The sequence below is a fragment of the Notolepis coatsorum genome, assembly GCF_963971535.1.
Source record: "Notolepis coatsorum genome assembly, chromosome: 19".
In the NCBI taxonomy this organism is placed as follows: domain Eukaryota; kingdom Metazoa; phylum Chordata; class Actinopteri; order Aulopiformes; family Paralepididae; genus Notolepis; species Notolepis coatsorum.
The window spans coordinates 36,943,800-36,959,735 of NC_140183.1; the positions used below are offsets into that span (position 1 = coordinate 36,943,800).

Below are 15,936 nucleotides of genomic sequence, written 5' to 3' on the forward strand. Positions count from 1 at the left end.
GAAAAACAGATTTTCTAGGAGGCATGGTTATTGTTCAATAGAACGCCACTTCTGTAGTGTATAGGGAATTACATAATTGACTTGCGTGACGTGTAGAATAAGTTGAAGCATCACTTTATTTAGCTTTTTGATATCTAGTATTTTATTGTAAAACCACAGAATATGTCAGTTTTACTGTGCTGCATATATACGAGAAAGCGAAACACTTTTCTCCATTCCAGTCAATAACAATCCAGAATGGTACAGTAAATGCTTAATAAAAAAATAAAACGTAATTTGAAGTGTAGTCAAAATTATGTTACTAAGCAAGTATTATGGGTAGACTGTACAAAAATGGGAAATTAGGATTGTTCAACACATTTATGAAAAAAGAAATCCAGTTTGTCTGACTTTTGCATTATTCGTTATCTCAGTAGCCAGTAGATGTGCACTTAATTTGTGATGCTGAAGAATCACTTTGATCAGTAGCCAGTAGATGTGCACTTAATTTGTGATGCTGAAGAATCACTTTGACCACCAGATGGCAGTGCTCTCTTACCTTGCTTTCTCTGGTTTCTGCTTAGGTACATTACAGCACTAGTTGTGAATGTAACATTACAAGATGTCAATCGTTAAACATTGGACGGCAATTCCACCATTTAAAAACCAGGTGATGGTCTGACCATCACGTTTGAGGAACTCCATCCTCGTGGACAATTTCCTGATAATGTTTCACCTCAAAACCTTTTTTCCCTTTTTTGTTTAGATTTGTCCTTTCAGAACAATGTTGCACAGAGTTCACAATTCTCACACGCCCGGACAGTTCTCAGCTGCATTGAGAAGTTTCATGAGTCTGTTCTGAATCCTAAGCCAGGCAAACCTCTCCTAAGATCTCCCAGTGTCTTATGACGGGCCACGTCACGCTCTCATATTGTCCCCTCCTCTATCAATTTGTTGAGTCCGGTGCAGATCTTGGTGAGGTTTGGGCGAAAAGGCCCCTCTGGGTCATACAGTTTGGTCAGCAGCTCTGGGTCAGAGTAATGGTTGAAGACGTGGCTGATGCGACCATGGGACTTGGGCGTGAGGTGCGTGTTGACCAGCTTCAACAGTAGATCCCTACAGCCGGACAGGAGCTCGGACATCACAGCCTTGTCGAAGGTAAAGTCCACCTGCATCAGTTGGGGGGAGAACATTTTACAAGTTAATTACCATAACACTGACATTATTCAAGACCGAATTCTCACATAGCAGATTTGACAAAATACACAACTATTTAAAAAGATACTGCTATATGTTGCCTACAAAATAAAATATAGGAAAACATCATATAATGTAGAAGGGTTGAATACCATTGACATGTTGAATGGAATGAGCCTTAGGTGATTTCTTTGTTAACTTCATTAATCCTTGGGTATAAAATGATGGGGATATACATGTTCCTTTATTCATTAGTTTACTCTTAAACATGTTGCTGGACAAGAACAGCTGTGAATCTTCCTTAATATCAGTCTCACTGTTAGTAAGAATTTTTGTGTTTATTATTTATTTGAATTTAAGGTTTACGTGGTCCTGCATGTGCTGAGTAAGTTTCAGGACCCATGAAACCCAGAATAATTAGATATGAGATTATGGTCTGACAGCATTGATATATAGTAGCAAACACACTAATCTAGTCCTGTACAACTGAGCGAACACATAACACACTGTACAATAACACACATACTGATTCAGGCTGCTCATGCTAACCACATGGAAGCTCTACTGAATCAGGCTGCTCATGCTAACCTCATGGAAGCTGTACTGAATCAGGCTGCTCATCCTAACCTCATGGAAGCTGTACTGAATCAGGCTGCTCATGCTAACCTCATGGAAGCTGTACTGAATCAGGCTGCTCATGCTAACCTCATGGAAGCTGTACTGAATCAGGCTGCTCATCCTAACCTCATGGAAGCTGTACTGAATCAGGCTGCTCATGCTAACCTCATGGAAGCTGTACTGAATCAGGCTGCTCATGCTAACCTCATGGAAGCTGTACTGAATCAGGCTGCTCATCCTAACCTCATGGAAGCTGTACTGAATCAGGCTGCTCATGCTAACCTCATGGAAGCTGTACTGAATCAGGCTGCTCATGCTAACCTCATGGAAGCTGTACTGAATCAGGCTGCTCATGCTAACCTCATGGAAGCTGTACTGAATCAGGCTGCTCATGCTAACCTCATGGAAGCTGTACTGAATCAGGCTGCTCATGCTAACCTCATGGAAGCTGTACTGAATCAGGCTGCTCATGCTAACCTCATGGAAGCTGTACTGAATCAGGCTGCTCATGCTAACCTCATGGAAGCTGATAGCCGTCATGGCCCCTTGGTGCAACTTCTTCTTAAAGTCCTGGGCCATTCCCAGCTCCTCTGTGCTGAAGCGGTTGTGTCTGAACAACACACCGATCTTCACCGCTATCTTGATCAGGTCTTTGATCACTTTCTGAGCCTCCGACCGATTGCCAGAGTACTCCTTGGAGACACGGTAGAGTTCATCCAGGATTTCGCTGGTGGTGTCGTCGATGAACATCTGGACGGAGGCTTTGGTGGCCATGCTGCTGAGGATCTTCTTCTGGGCCTTCAAGGCCATGTCCTTGGAGCTGAAGGACTCCATGGTTACCTGGAAGACATCAAAAGGTTAAGAGGGTGGCTGCACTTCAAGTCAGCCTTGATAAAGGACAGGCTCAGGATCTCTCCAGGCCATTAATTTGGTATCCTGCTAAACAATTTAACTTTGACCTAGTGAGTTACTGTATGGGGAAGCCTGGGGAACCACTGCAGTTGCATCATGCAGAGGAGGGGTCGCACACATACGAGCCAGTCACACTAGTAGCCACAGTGAATTGCAGGTTAGGTGCATTGTTCAAGAGCACATTGATGGTTATTATTGAGGCATATGATCATCTCTCCTACATAGATTTCCTTGCTGGTTAAGGGATTTGAACTGGCAACCTTCCAGTCACAAACTACTTTATCCAACCTTCAGTTGTAGTTGAATTTAAGCATAGCACGTAGCCTACATTTAGTCATTTAGCTAACGCTTTTATCCAAAGCGACTTACAAGTTATGTACAAGTCAGCAGGAAGGGTACAACTCTGACAGTTAAGGGTAAGTAACATTGTGATATTATCAGCAAGAGTGATATTCTAATCATTCCTCTACAAACACTTCCTCTAATTCCTGAACCTGTATCCGTCATAAATAGTTCAGTAAACGCACAAGTGTCATTTCATATTGGAAGCTCTATTGTAATGTTTGATTCAGTCTTGTTTTCGTAACACAAAAGCACCATGGGCGATGCTCCCCACAGAGGCCATTGGCTTCACGCTCACCTAGCATCCGTGTCGGGGGAGAAAGGAGCCACAGAGAGGCCACCCCTGGGATGTGATCAGTGTACTCTCATCATGTAAACACAGACAACTAACAGTAAACAGCAGCACCGTTTGACAGGAGCAGCACATCCACTGTGTAGCTTAAGTAGTTGGCACAACCTGGATTTGCCTTGAGCTGTAATATAAAAGGGAACTTGTTGCCAAACTGGTTGCAGCCTACTACAAAGCTGAATTGTACTTTTACTACGTAAAGAAGCACCCGTCTTCAAGGCCTTCAGTAGGTTTTCTGGTCTGCACAGTTTCAGCCAGCTAATCACCCAACCCACAAGAGTATGTGATTCAACACAAACTACCATTGATCTCATTCTGACCTCTGACAAGTCCATGATCTCCAACAAAGGGGCTAAGTGATCATTATATGATATTCTGTACCCACAAAAAGCTAACTCAAAAGGCCGGCTGTCACAAAACAGTCACATCTAGGGACCTCAAAACCTACTCTAGAGAGGCCTTTAACCAAGAACTGGAGAGCATGGTGGACTGGTCAGATAAGCTCAGTGGTACACTAGTTGAAGAAACATGGCTTGGATTCAAAACCAAATTCACAACAATACTTAACAACATGGCCCCCCTAAGAACCACCAGGGTTCACTGTTTTTTTTTATTTAATTTTTTTTTATCATATTCACTGTCGGAGCTGTATTTTGGCTGGAAAAGGCATATTGGGAGTCCGAAGGTGCAGTACCGGCCAGATCCTGGTAGTGGGGCTATCTCGAGAATGCAGTAACCCCCCTCTTTCCCAGTCCCTAGTGGACCTCTGCTGTTCTCTCTATATGGCTCTGATCAGCTTAGCTTAGTTAGCTTACGCTAAAGCAACGTTAATTTCGGTATTTAACGCGACGTGGGCATAAAGGAATGGCGAGGATGCAAAGCACGTTGTGGGGGGGGGGGGATTTCGGGTCGCAAAATAGGCGGACTCTGAAGCAATGCTGTCTAACGTTAACACACGCTGCTACTGTTGTGGCGGCCGGGCGGATATGCATTGCTCACCAGGGGATTTTCAAAATAAGAGTATCACAATATGAATCGATCTTTTTACGTTGCATCGATCCTATTTGATAATTGATAATAGATTGATATATCGATCTGGATCGATTTATCGTCCCACCCCGTTTCCAGAACACTGGTTAATAAACTACCCTCCCACTCAGGGCATTTTGGGTAGAGAACACATAGTAGACTACTACAAAAACCTAGGGGTCCGCAAAGACGACTTCAAACTTGAAATGGTAACAACAGATGAGGTACTCAAAAAACTGAGCACCCTCCAACCTAACAAGGCCACTGGCCATGACAACATCCCCTCCAAATTCCTCAGAGATTCTGCAGCTGCTAGGGCTGGACGGTATGGTCTAAAATGTATATCACGGTATCATTTGAAGCGTAGACGGTAACGGTATATTAATTTATCTTAAAATGTCTATATAAATGCTTCTGAAGGGGTAAAACACTGGTATGGCAGCTATTACTGTACTTGTATTACTAGGACATATTTCACATAGTACAGAGGTATTTTAAGAACATTTATTGTGCAAAACTGCAATAGAAAAATGCAAAACCTTTTCTCAAGTTACTTCCATCTCTGAAAAACACTTTTTTCATGAAATACAATCAAATCAAGCGGCACAAAGTGATAAAAACTACAGCAGGACAGGAGGTTTCTTTCCCTCAAACAACTCAAACACAATACAATTCCAACATAACTTAACTTTAGTGTACATGTTTGACAACATGGAGAGAGAGCAAGAGAGCGTGATATAATAGGTTTGAGTTTGAGGTTTGAGCGTCCTAAAATGCCGTAGGTGATGATGTCACACCAGGATTGTCAACACAGAGTTGGAAACGGGAGCAGCCCAGATGGATAAAGCGATATAAAGAAACGAATAGCCAAATAAATGTGAAGTTATCTTTGACCTCTGTTGTCAAGCCACGTCAATAACCCCCCCCCCCCCCCCCTTTCCTCACTAATGGAACTGGTGCTGCAGAGTCACATTAGAACGTTAGCTTAGTGGCTAACGTTAGCCCGTTGCTGTGCTAAAGCAAGTCTCCTCTCAGCTTCCTTAGCCAAATTGAAATGCCAAAACTATATGGCAAGGTCCGTGAGCAAGTGGAGAAAAACTCCGTACAATTAATAGGGCTGACCTTCGAATATTTTTTTGGAATTTGAAGCTTCGGGGCCGAGATTAGATTTTAATTCGAAGCTTCGAGATAAAAAATAAAAATAATAATAATAATAATTATTATTATTATTATTATTATTATTATTATTATTATTATTATTATTATTATTATTATTATTATTATTATTATTATTATTATTATTATTATTATTATTATTATTATTATTATTATTATTATTATCTGTTTTACATTTAAATTTTTTTTATGTTGTGGGACTTGTACAGCACCTTGTCAGTGCTGTAAAGTTTAAACCTTTTTAAATCTTAGACAAACAAAACACTTTGCTTTCATGGAATATTGTAAGCCGTCATTTGAGGCTTTATAAAAGCAGCACAATGAACACAAATCTATCAGTGCCGAGTCCGACCTCATCTTAAATAACAAACGGCATTGCTTGTTGTAGTTAACAAAGAGAGGCAGAGTTGATTTTGCCATCGAACGAAGCTTCGAAGTATTTAAGACAGCCCTAACAATTAAACACTATGCAGCGACCACTGCAAACGTCGAGTGAATCGTCAAGTAACGTTAACGTCATTGCTACTGCTGTGACTAGCTGCTCTAGTAGTTTACCGGTCACAAGGTATAGTCAAAATCCATACCGTAGCGCAAATTCATACCGTAAATACCGTTTATACCGTTCACCCCTAGCAGCCGCCATCACCCCAGTCATCACACACATAATAAACCTCTCCATAAAACAGGGACACGTCCCCAAGGACTTCAAAATTGCGAGAGTGACCCCCCTGCACAAAAAGGGCAGCACATTAGACCCAGGCAACTACCGCCCTGTTTCTATTCTTACCTCCATCTCGAAAGTCATAGAAAAAAAATTCTAGGAACAGGTCGAAAAGTACCTTGCGGAAAAAAATCTAATCTACGAATTCCAATCTGGCTTCAGAACATCCCACTCCACTGACGCATACCTTCTCTATTTGAACAACCACATCAAACAAGAGGTGGACACGGGCAAATACTGCGGCATGGTCATGCTGGACCTACAAAAGGCCTTCGACACTGTCAATCACTCCATTCTGATTGACAAGCTAAAGGCAATTGGTTTTGATAGTCTTATCAGTGAGCTGGATGCAATCCTACCTGGAGGGGAGAGAACAGATGGTGGAGGTAAACAGTGCTCTATCCCCCCCCCCTCACAGTGAGCTGTGGTGTTCCACAAGGAAGCATACTAGGACCGCTACTGTTCCTAATTTATGCAAATGACATGTCGTCAGCTTGTGACTGCAACTTGTTCTTGTTTGCGGACGACTCAGCCCTTCTGGTCTCTGACAAGAACAAGTTACAGGTTGAAAAAACCCTCAGCTCAGAACGCGGCAGAATCTGCACCTGGCTTGCTGATAACAAACTATCATTACACCTAGGCTTGGGCGGTATAATTTTTTTCATACTGTCATACCCTGCTGACATAATACCCCGGTATACGGCATATGACGGTATGACTTTCATTTTCATCAGCGGGGGGGGGGGGGGGGGCAACCCGTGTTACCAAGTAAACAAATCACGGAAAGATGGCCAGTTAGCCCGCAGCATCCTAGTGCTACTATCGTTAGCTCTCAGAACGGTAGCCAGAAGCCTGCAGCATCCTAGTGCTACTATCGTTAGCTCTCAGAATGGTAGCCAGAATCCCGCAGCATCCTAGTGCTACTATCGTTAGCTCTCAGAAGGTAGCCAGAAGCCTGCAGCATCCTAGTGCTACTATCGTTAGCTCTCAGAAGGTAGCCAGAAGCCCGCAGCATCCTAGTGCTACTATCGTTAGCTCTCAGAAGGTAGCCAGAAGCCTGCAGCATCCTAGTGCTACTATCGTTAGCTCTCAGAAGGTAGCCAGAAGCCTGCAGCATCCTAGTGCTACTATCGTTAGCTCTCAGAACGGTAGCCAGTTAGCCTGCAGCACCCTAGTACTAGTAACGTTAGCTCTCAGAAGGTAGCCAGAAGCCTGCAGCATCCTAGTGCTACTATCGTTAGCTCTCAGAAGGTAGCCAGAAGCCTGCAGCATCCTAGTGCTACTATCGTTAGCTCTCAGAAGGTAATGTATGTTGTGTATGTCATAAATGTCACTATGAATTGAAAATGGGGGACCCTGATGTAAACAAGACAAATGTGTTTCTCTGTTCTGCATCCCCTTAACAATTGTGTAGTGTATTGTACCCATTCTGCAATCTGAAAAAGTTTTCATTCATTCATTCATTCATTCATTCATTACCATTCAGGTCACCTTAATCCAATGTACTTGTGCTGTACAAGAAAGAATACAGACACCTTTAAGTTATTTAAGGGGATAAAAACTTGGCTTGCCATTTCAGTGGATCAAATTCCATTGAGCACTAAGTGCTCAATGGAATTTGATCCACTGAAATGGATCAAATGGATAAAATATTATTTTCTCTTCTGTGTACTTTCCATGTCATTTACAGTGTGATCTTAACAACTATTGACATTGGGTTTGATGAACAGCTACACGCATCCTCTTCGTGTTACTTGCAGTGCTGAATCCCTACGTGTGGCCTGTGTGGACAAGTATGTGCGAGAGGCGAGGAGGCTACATAGCTGAGGCAGGTCCCTGCCTGCTGCTTCCAGATTGCATCAACACGAGTGCCATCAGAGAGAGAGGCAGCACCTTCAACCCTGTGACTACCTTATTTACGGGCCTGGAATCTGCCCTTGGCTAACATAACACCTCCCCCCACCACAGGAGCATCTGTATGAGCAACAGGAAGTGTCATATTGTCAGTCAACCGCCTATTAACTCTACCTAACTTGTTAAAAAGAATTTTAAACTATCTACAGGTGTTCTTATGTACTTATTCACCCTTTAGCTGTAAGCCTCTTGATCACTGCCATACGGATCACAACATCTCCACTATCCGACTCCATCAACGTGCAGTCGGAAGCACGGCGGGTTAAGAACCTTACCGTTCAGTTACAAAACAAATGTGATCCAGTCGCACTAATGATCATCTCATGCTAATAGGCCACTCGGGCGGCACGGCCCGCTCTCCATCACCCCGCGCAAGCCGCCCCAGTCGCAACATCCATAATAAGCAAACACTCATTTTATACGACATCCCGCAAGGTCCCTTATTACATGCGCAGCCATTCATTCTGAACAAGTGTCACATTTCTAATGGGGTGCTTCGATACAAAGATTTTTGGTTCCCCCCCGTGGGGAATTAATGAACATTCATTAGATTAATTTCCCTTAACAGTGATAATGGAAGTGGAACAGTGTGATAGCTATTTCAGATTCGGCTCCAATCTCATTTCGTTGCTAAAAAGCCTATTGGGACTGGAGGGACGTGTACATTGTGCACCCATTAGCCGGTGTTCTATGGACACACACACACACACACACACACACACACACACACACACACACACACACACACACACAGCTGTGGACAGCTGGTGGTTTAATTTGGCTGAACAGTGTTTGAGACTGTTTATTTTAAAGGTATAATTCGTAATGCTGTCAAACGGTGACCTCTAGGCAAAAGAGCCCTGCTTGGTATTGTGCTTTTCTTTTTACTTTTGAATTTCTCCAGACCCCTCTTGGTAGAGCCTCAGGTGTGGCTAGAAGTAGCAACCACTATACCCACTGAAATCCAACCCACACATCATCAGACAAAAACAAAACAAATCTGTAAACAGTACCATGTTACCATCTTTTTTCCTAGATGCCGGCTGCCACTGTTTGACGACATTACAGATTCTACCTTTAAGCAAAACTGTTGTGGTTGAAGTTGTTCAGAGAGTGGTGTATATTACTGTTATATAAACACAATTCTAGTGCTTAATGGACAGCACTCAGTCAGTCAAGTAGAGGATGTTTATCTGGAGAATACATTTTCTGGTACAGATAGGGTTGAATAGTGACCCTGACGCATCTGTTTGAGTTGTCAGCAGGTTATGGGCGGAATACATTTGCTACAGTATGTTGATGACCAAAATAACCTCTAAAACACTGCTAGAATACACAAGCAGTTGTGTGATGTGTGACATCTCTGAACAGAGTGAGGGAAAACGGACCAAAACATTAAAACACTGACACCTTCTAACAGCGTATACAGGAGAGCAATTACAGAGCTGTTTTTTCTGTTTCAAAGTTACTGAAACTTTGTTTCCAAAGCCCAGGTCGTATGGACAGAGACGCTGCGGGGAGGAAGCGAGACATGAAACTCCTATAGCTAGTTCCGTCACCAGCTCTGGGGAAATAAGTGGACCTGGCTGAGACTATGTGAAATGAATGGAGTGAGACGTAAAATGTCTTATACCAGTAAAGTAGAAGAGGCTTATTTGATTGAACAACATATTTGCCATGGTTTGGGTCTTAGAAACATATTGACATGTTAAACTCAGAATGTCATTCAACAGATCCTTTTCAAAAGGGATGTGCAGACTGATGATGTATTTCACCTTTTAGACGATTTACGAACAATGAGGACAAGCTAGGCTAACGATTTGGCTAGTAAGCTAACGATGAGTTTTCTTCTTTAACATTTTTTTGAGGCAGATATCCATCTATACATGTCTATACAAGTTAAGTTGATGGATGCTCAAAATGCACAGTGCAGATTGGTGGAATATGCACGGGCAGGCCAAGCATGCTAGGGAAATACTTGACATTCCACAGATGACTGCAGCATGTAGCGTCAGGTGTAGTGTGTGCGCACGCGTCCATGCATACATGCATGCATGTGCATGCACATTTCATAGTGTGTGTGTTCTTGCACACTTGCATATGTGTGGATCGGTGTTGTGTGTGCATGTGCATGTGCTCATTCTTGCAAATGTGTGAAGGTAAATCCCCTGAACTCTCACAGAGCTTAGAGGGAGTCTTGAGGGGAGTCCTTTTGACTTAGTCGATCACACATTGCCTTGTACCATTGTTATTACAAAGCAGAGGGGCCTTGCTGGGACATGCTCTACAGACGGATGCTCAGAGCTTTATGTCACACTGTCACCAGACCAGGGGGGGGGGGGCTTCAGACCATAGCTGGCTCACAGCAGCCTCACAGCAGATGGGAACATTGACAGTGTTCCAGAAATCAGCTGAGATGGCGTTTGATCAAGCGAAAAGCGGGAGGTTGTTCTCGACACACACAGGGTCATTGAGCTATAAGGCTGGACGTGGAACATTCTCATTTGATCCTGCTCCTCTCTCGCCACTCGCATGAATGGCCGGGCAGCGCGCCGCGGCGCTCTCTGTGATAATGTCCAGGGGTACATAAGCAGAAAGCGGTTTGAACAATAGCGTTGCTGTGTCCACACAAAAGGGGGTCACAATGCCGTGGGTTATACGCAAGATGATGTTTCGGGGGTGAGATGTCAGTTGACCTGTCATTTCCACCTGGTAACTAAAACTAAAGCTCATCAGCGTATTTAGACCACTATCAGTAGGGCACGTGCCCTACTGATGATCAGCTATGCCCCACAAAAAAAATAAAATAAAAATTTTAACAAATGTTTTTTATTTTCCCTTTTTTAACATGATCATTTAACATGATCAAATAATTATTATAATATTTTTTACTTCGCTTTGAAATATTAGTGAAATATTTTGCACTGTTGTCGCATTTATCTTGTTGAAATCCTCCAACAGGCTCTTTTTTGTAAGTTGACTGGTTTGCACACCAATAATACAGTGCAATAATAGAATAGATAGTAAAATTATGCAATAGAATGGCCAGAGTAAAATAGTGTATTAGAAGGCTATGGTGAAGAGGTACGTTTTTAGCTTATTTCTGAAAATATTAAGAGATCTAGCTTCCCTAATGTCCATAGGTAGTGTGTTCCATAACTTTGGTGCATAGTTAGCAAAGGCTGCATCCCCGATTTTCTTTAGACTGTGGCTTGGAACCTTCAATAGACCAGTAGTAGATGATCGCAATGTTTATACTTTGTATATAAGGAGGAGGACCTTGAAATCAATTCTAAATGTTACCGGAAGCCAGTGTAGGTTACTTACTTGTAACTTCGGGTTTGATCCAAGGAGTAAGTTGCCCCATATTGCTCTGTAACATTTCTCTTTTTGTTATAGGACCGACTAGTAGGATTTCAGTTTTGCCCTCATTTAATTTTAGGAAGTTGTTCGTCATCCATTTGTTTATTGCTAAGAGACAGGCGGAAATGGAGTTTATAGCTGTGTGATCATTTGGTTCAGCGGAGATGTACAATTGTGTGTCATCTGCGTAACTATGGAAACATACATTGTGCTTTCTAATGATGTCTCCTCAATGTTCAATGCAAGTAAAGCACTTTAAACTTTAAGTATGACTAAATGCTTTCTTGACTATATATATAGTAACTGTTCCAAAATGCATAGATTTCTATGTATGTTAGGGTAGGGGTTTGGGGGGCTAGCTCTTTTTAATATAAATGTCAGATTGTTTTATTTATTTCATAGATTTCTATGCATTTCAGGAGTTTGGGGGGCTGGCTCCCCAAAATAATTAAATAACATAACCCTAACCTAACCCTAAAACCGAAATAAAGTAAAAAAAAAGTTACAAAATCCACCCATTTTCTCCCAAAAACCGGCAAAAGAAATGTCTCGGACACGCTGCGCGCGCCCGCTTCATATACTTGTGCCCCCCTGTGCCCCAGTAGAGTGCTGGGTCTAGATATGCCCCTGCAGTCTGAATATTGAGAATGACGTGTGAATTCAATACATTTCTTGATTCATACTCAATTTACTCATTGTCTGTTTATCCTCTGTTTGCTGGACTTACGATATAAAGTAACATTTTAAAGATATACAAATATATACAGTATATATTATATATATATATATATATATATATATATATATATATATATTAGAGGTTTTTATTTTTCATAAAACTCACACATTAGTTTCCCATTGAACATAATTGCATAAGTGTTTAAAGTCTCGCACCATCTGTGACAGTTTGAAATGGGAAGCGAAACCGACAACGGGAGCTTTGTGGCGGGGAGCATAGCCTACATCAGCAAAAAAAAGAATATATATATATCCCTGAAATCTGTGCAATGTGTCTTATCTCTAACCATTTACTGTCATTGTATGACTTGAGTAGCCTACAGACTCCAAGGTCTGAGGGAAAGTCCATTGTTGAGCAATTTCTAGGTCTAGCCCTAGCGCTCCAGCTGAGCTCAGTGTCATTGTAAGTTCCAGCATGACTTTACGCACGCGCACACACACACACGCACGCACACACAGCTCCAAAACTCGGGTTGAAAAAGGGGAAGTGAGACGAAGCCACGCGTTCTCAGTTCTCTTCAACCTTCATCTCTACAGGGCCCATAAATCAGAGTTTTGCTTTTTGTCCGGGTCCAAACATTTTCAGTACAGTACTTCGATAGACACAAAGAAATACCTGTCGAGTGTTGCTGTCATACAGAAACACAGGATCAGAGCAAGAGTCTCTTACCTGTGTGTGTTTCCAGTCCCCCTCCCTCCTCTTCTGTGTGTGTGTCTCTGTGTCTCTCTCTCTGCATGTGCCTCGGGTTGACAGCACGGGGGTCGGTTGTCTAATGTTGTCTAATGTGATCCCTTCATTTTTGACTGAGAGAAAACAATGAAAAGAGAAAAAAAGCCCTTCTGTTGCGCTTGTCACCGTGTGCCACCCTGTCCGTCTCAAGATAAAAATGCTCACTTGTACTTCCTTGAGGAACTAAGTTACTATGACACACCCCTTAGTCACTAGTGTGTTTCTCTCTTCCTCTATTACTCTCTCTGTCCTATCTTCTATTTCCTTCTGAAATTCAAATTCAAGCTTTTCAAACTACAGTTTCTCACCCTCCCTCCTCAAAGTTCGGCACACACTCTCTCTCTCTCTCTCTCTCTGCTGACAGTGTGTGTGTGTTGCCTTTGCTTGTTCTGACAAGTGAAAACACCCCAGAAAGAATTTAGCAATAAGCCAGTGATGCAGCCATTTGAAAGGGGAGCGGCTTAGCTCTTTTTTGTGTTTCACCTTCGCTGGAATGCAGGCTCCTGTCTGCGTTGAACACGCTTTGTCTCTTCCTGCTCCTCTACATATTCAAACAATGTGTAACTGTAAGGATCTAGGAGTTAATCCTGAATCATGCTTGACTCTCTCTCTCTCTCTCTCTCTCTCTCTCTCTCTCTCTCTCTCTCTCTCTCTATTCAATTCAAATGGGCTTTATTGACATGGGAAACATACGTTTACATTGCCAAACAAAACAATCAAACAGAAATCAAAAGAAATCAGTACATACAGAAGGAATTTCTTGTATGATTGACAGTCTTTATGGTGGTTGTATTCCGTTGGATGTATTCCGTTGGATGTCCTTTTCTTGTCACAGCAGCTCACAAATCTTGCTGCTGTGTTTGCACATTGTTGTATTTATGGGAGTTTTGAGTTATTGTCCATGTTTTCAAAGTCTCTTTGGGTGTTTGCAATTTGTGGGAAGTATATGACTTTGATGTCGTGGTATAGTGGGCAGGTTGTTAACAAGTGGAGCTCGGTTTCCACCTCTTCTTGTGTGCAGTGGGTGCATAGTCTGTCTTCTCTTGGGAGCCAGGTCTGCCTATGGCGGCCTTTCTCGATGGCTAGGCTGTGCTCGCTGAGTCTGTACACCTAGTCAAGGATCTTCTTAGTTTTGGGTCAGTCACAGTGCTCAGGTATTCTGCCACTGTGTACTCTCTGTTTAGGGCCAAATAGCATTTCAATTTGCTCTGGTTTTGGGTTGATTGTTTCCAATGTGTCAGATAGTTTTCTTTTTGTTTTCTTATCATTTGGTTTAGTCCAGTGTGGTTTCTGTCTGGTGGTTCTGCTTATGTTTGTGAGCAGAGTCCCAGAACCATCTGGCTGAGTGGGCATCTCTCAATGGTCTCTCTGTAGGTGAGGGCTTTGTTGTGGAGTGTGTCTGGGTCACTTTATTTTAGGTGATTGTAGAATATAAATGCTCTTTTTGGTATTTGGATGATTAGTGGGTATCTTCCTAGTTCTGCTCTGCATGCATTATTTGGTGTTTTCCGCTAGGTGCGGAGAATCGATTTGCAAAATTCTGCATGCAGAGTCTCAATTGGGTGTTTGTCCCATTTGGTGAAGAAGTGGGCCCCAGACTTTGCAACCATATTATAGGGGAATGGGTTCTATGACGGAGTCTTAATATTTTGAGCCAGATTTTGATTGGAATGTCTAACTTGATGTTCCTTTTGATGGCATAAAAAGCCCTTCTTGCTTTGTCTCTCAGGCAGTGTTAATTTTGGCAGCTATTTTCATTTTAGTTTTAGTCTTAGTCATGTGTCAAGTGCTCCTTTTTCGTTTTCATCATATTTAGTCATCTTCATTTATTTTTCGTTTAGTCAGTTTTAGTCAACTAAATGTCTGAGCATTTTAGTCTTAGTCAGTTTTTGTCAATTTTGTCTTTTTTGTTTTAGTCTAGATTTAGTAGACGAAAACGGATTACATTTTTGTCTATTTTTAGTTAATGGAAAAAAACTTCAGAAAGTCAGAAATAGTCAACATGGAACATTTTCTGATTTAAATTGCATATTTATTTTTTAACCTAGGGCAGGGCTATTCAACTGGCGGCCCGCGGGATGATTCTGACCGGCCCGCAAAAGATTACATGATAAAAAAATTTAAATAAAAAATATTTTTTTTTTCATGTCAACGTTCACACGCACAATTGAGCCAAAAGTCACTCAATTAATGACAGATTTCATTGATAAATTGAGGGAAAACTTTGCAAGTCGATTTGATGAATTTGACATGCCCAGAGAATTGATGCATTTTGTGAGCAACCCATTTGCCAATGTAGCTGCTATTTCCACAAAAGGACAAGAGTTCCTTGCATCACTTCACATTGATGAAGGTCTCCTGCAACTTGAAATAATTGACATGCAAGCATCATCTGCTCTGAAGCAGGCACTTGAGAATGAATCCACCACAACATTTTGGATAAAGTGTATTCATGTCGACAGTCAACACATTCCCCAAAATAAAAACGCTGGCAATATCTGTGCTAACAATGTTTGGCTCAACATACACTTGTGAATCCAGTTTCTCTCACATGAATGCCATTAAAACAAGCAACCGTGCCTCCTTGACAAATGAGCATTTGCATCTGTTTGCGGATAGCCCTCACTTCCTATGAACCCTCTTTCTCTGCCATTGCCCAGTCAAAGAAGTGCAATCTCTCATTAGATGTGTGTATGTAGGCTAGGCCTGTCTGCCCCCCACCCCCCCTGATATTTGAGAGTTAAGAGTGGACAATAAGTGCTAATAATTGGATGCTGTGATTTGCTGTTGTTGCACAGACATGAAGCACTTTTTCATAAGCTCAGCTGCACTATAAATGTGTTTTTTGTTCAAGTGTTGATGTTAGAA

The 15,936-nt window shown here is 42.1% G+C and overlaps 1 protein-coding gene across 1 annotated transcript; it reads right to left on the bottom strand.

Moving 5' to 3' along the window:
* Nucleotides 1-98: 98 nt before the first annotated feature.
* Nucleotides 99-13,434, bottom strand: tnfaip8l2b (tumor necrosis factor, alpha-induced protein 8-like 2b). Its single transcript, XM_084336311.1, has 3 exons — nucleotides 13,009-13,434; nucleotides 2,311-2,634; nucleotides 99-1,148 (listed from the first exon to the last, which is right to left on the bottom strand). The coding sequence occupies exons 2-3, from the start codon at nucleotides 2,626-2,628 to the stop codon at nucleotides 906-908; spliced, it is 561 nt and encodes a 186-aa protein (XP_084192437.1). The 5' UTR covers nucleotides 2,629-2,634; nucleotides 13,009-13,434; the 3' UTR covers nucleotides 99-905.
* Between the last annotated feature and the right edge of the window lie 2,502 nt (nucleotides 13,435-15,936).

Excerpts from the sequence above, each read along its gene's own strand:
- tnfaip8l2b (XM_084336311.1), bottom strand. The coding sequence starts at position 2,628 with ATGGAGTCCTTCAGCTCCAAGGACATGGCCTTGAAGGCCCAGAAGAAG. Across the intron at positions 1,149-2,310 it reads CGGCTATCAGCTTCCATGAG|GTGGACTTTACCTTCGACAA; the intron begins GTTAGCATGAGC and ends CAACTGATGCAG.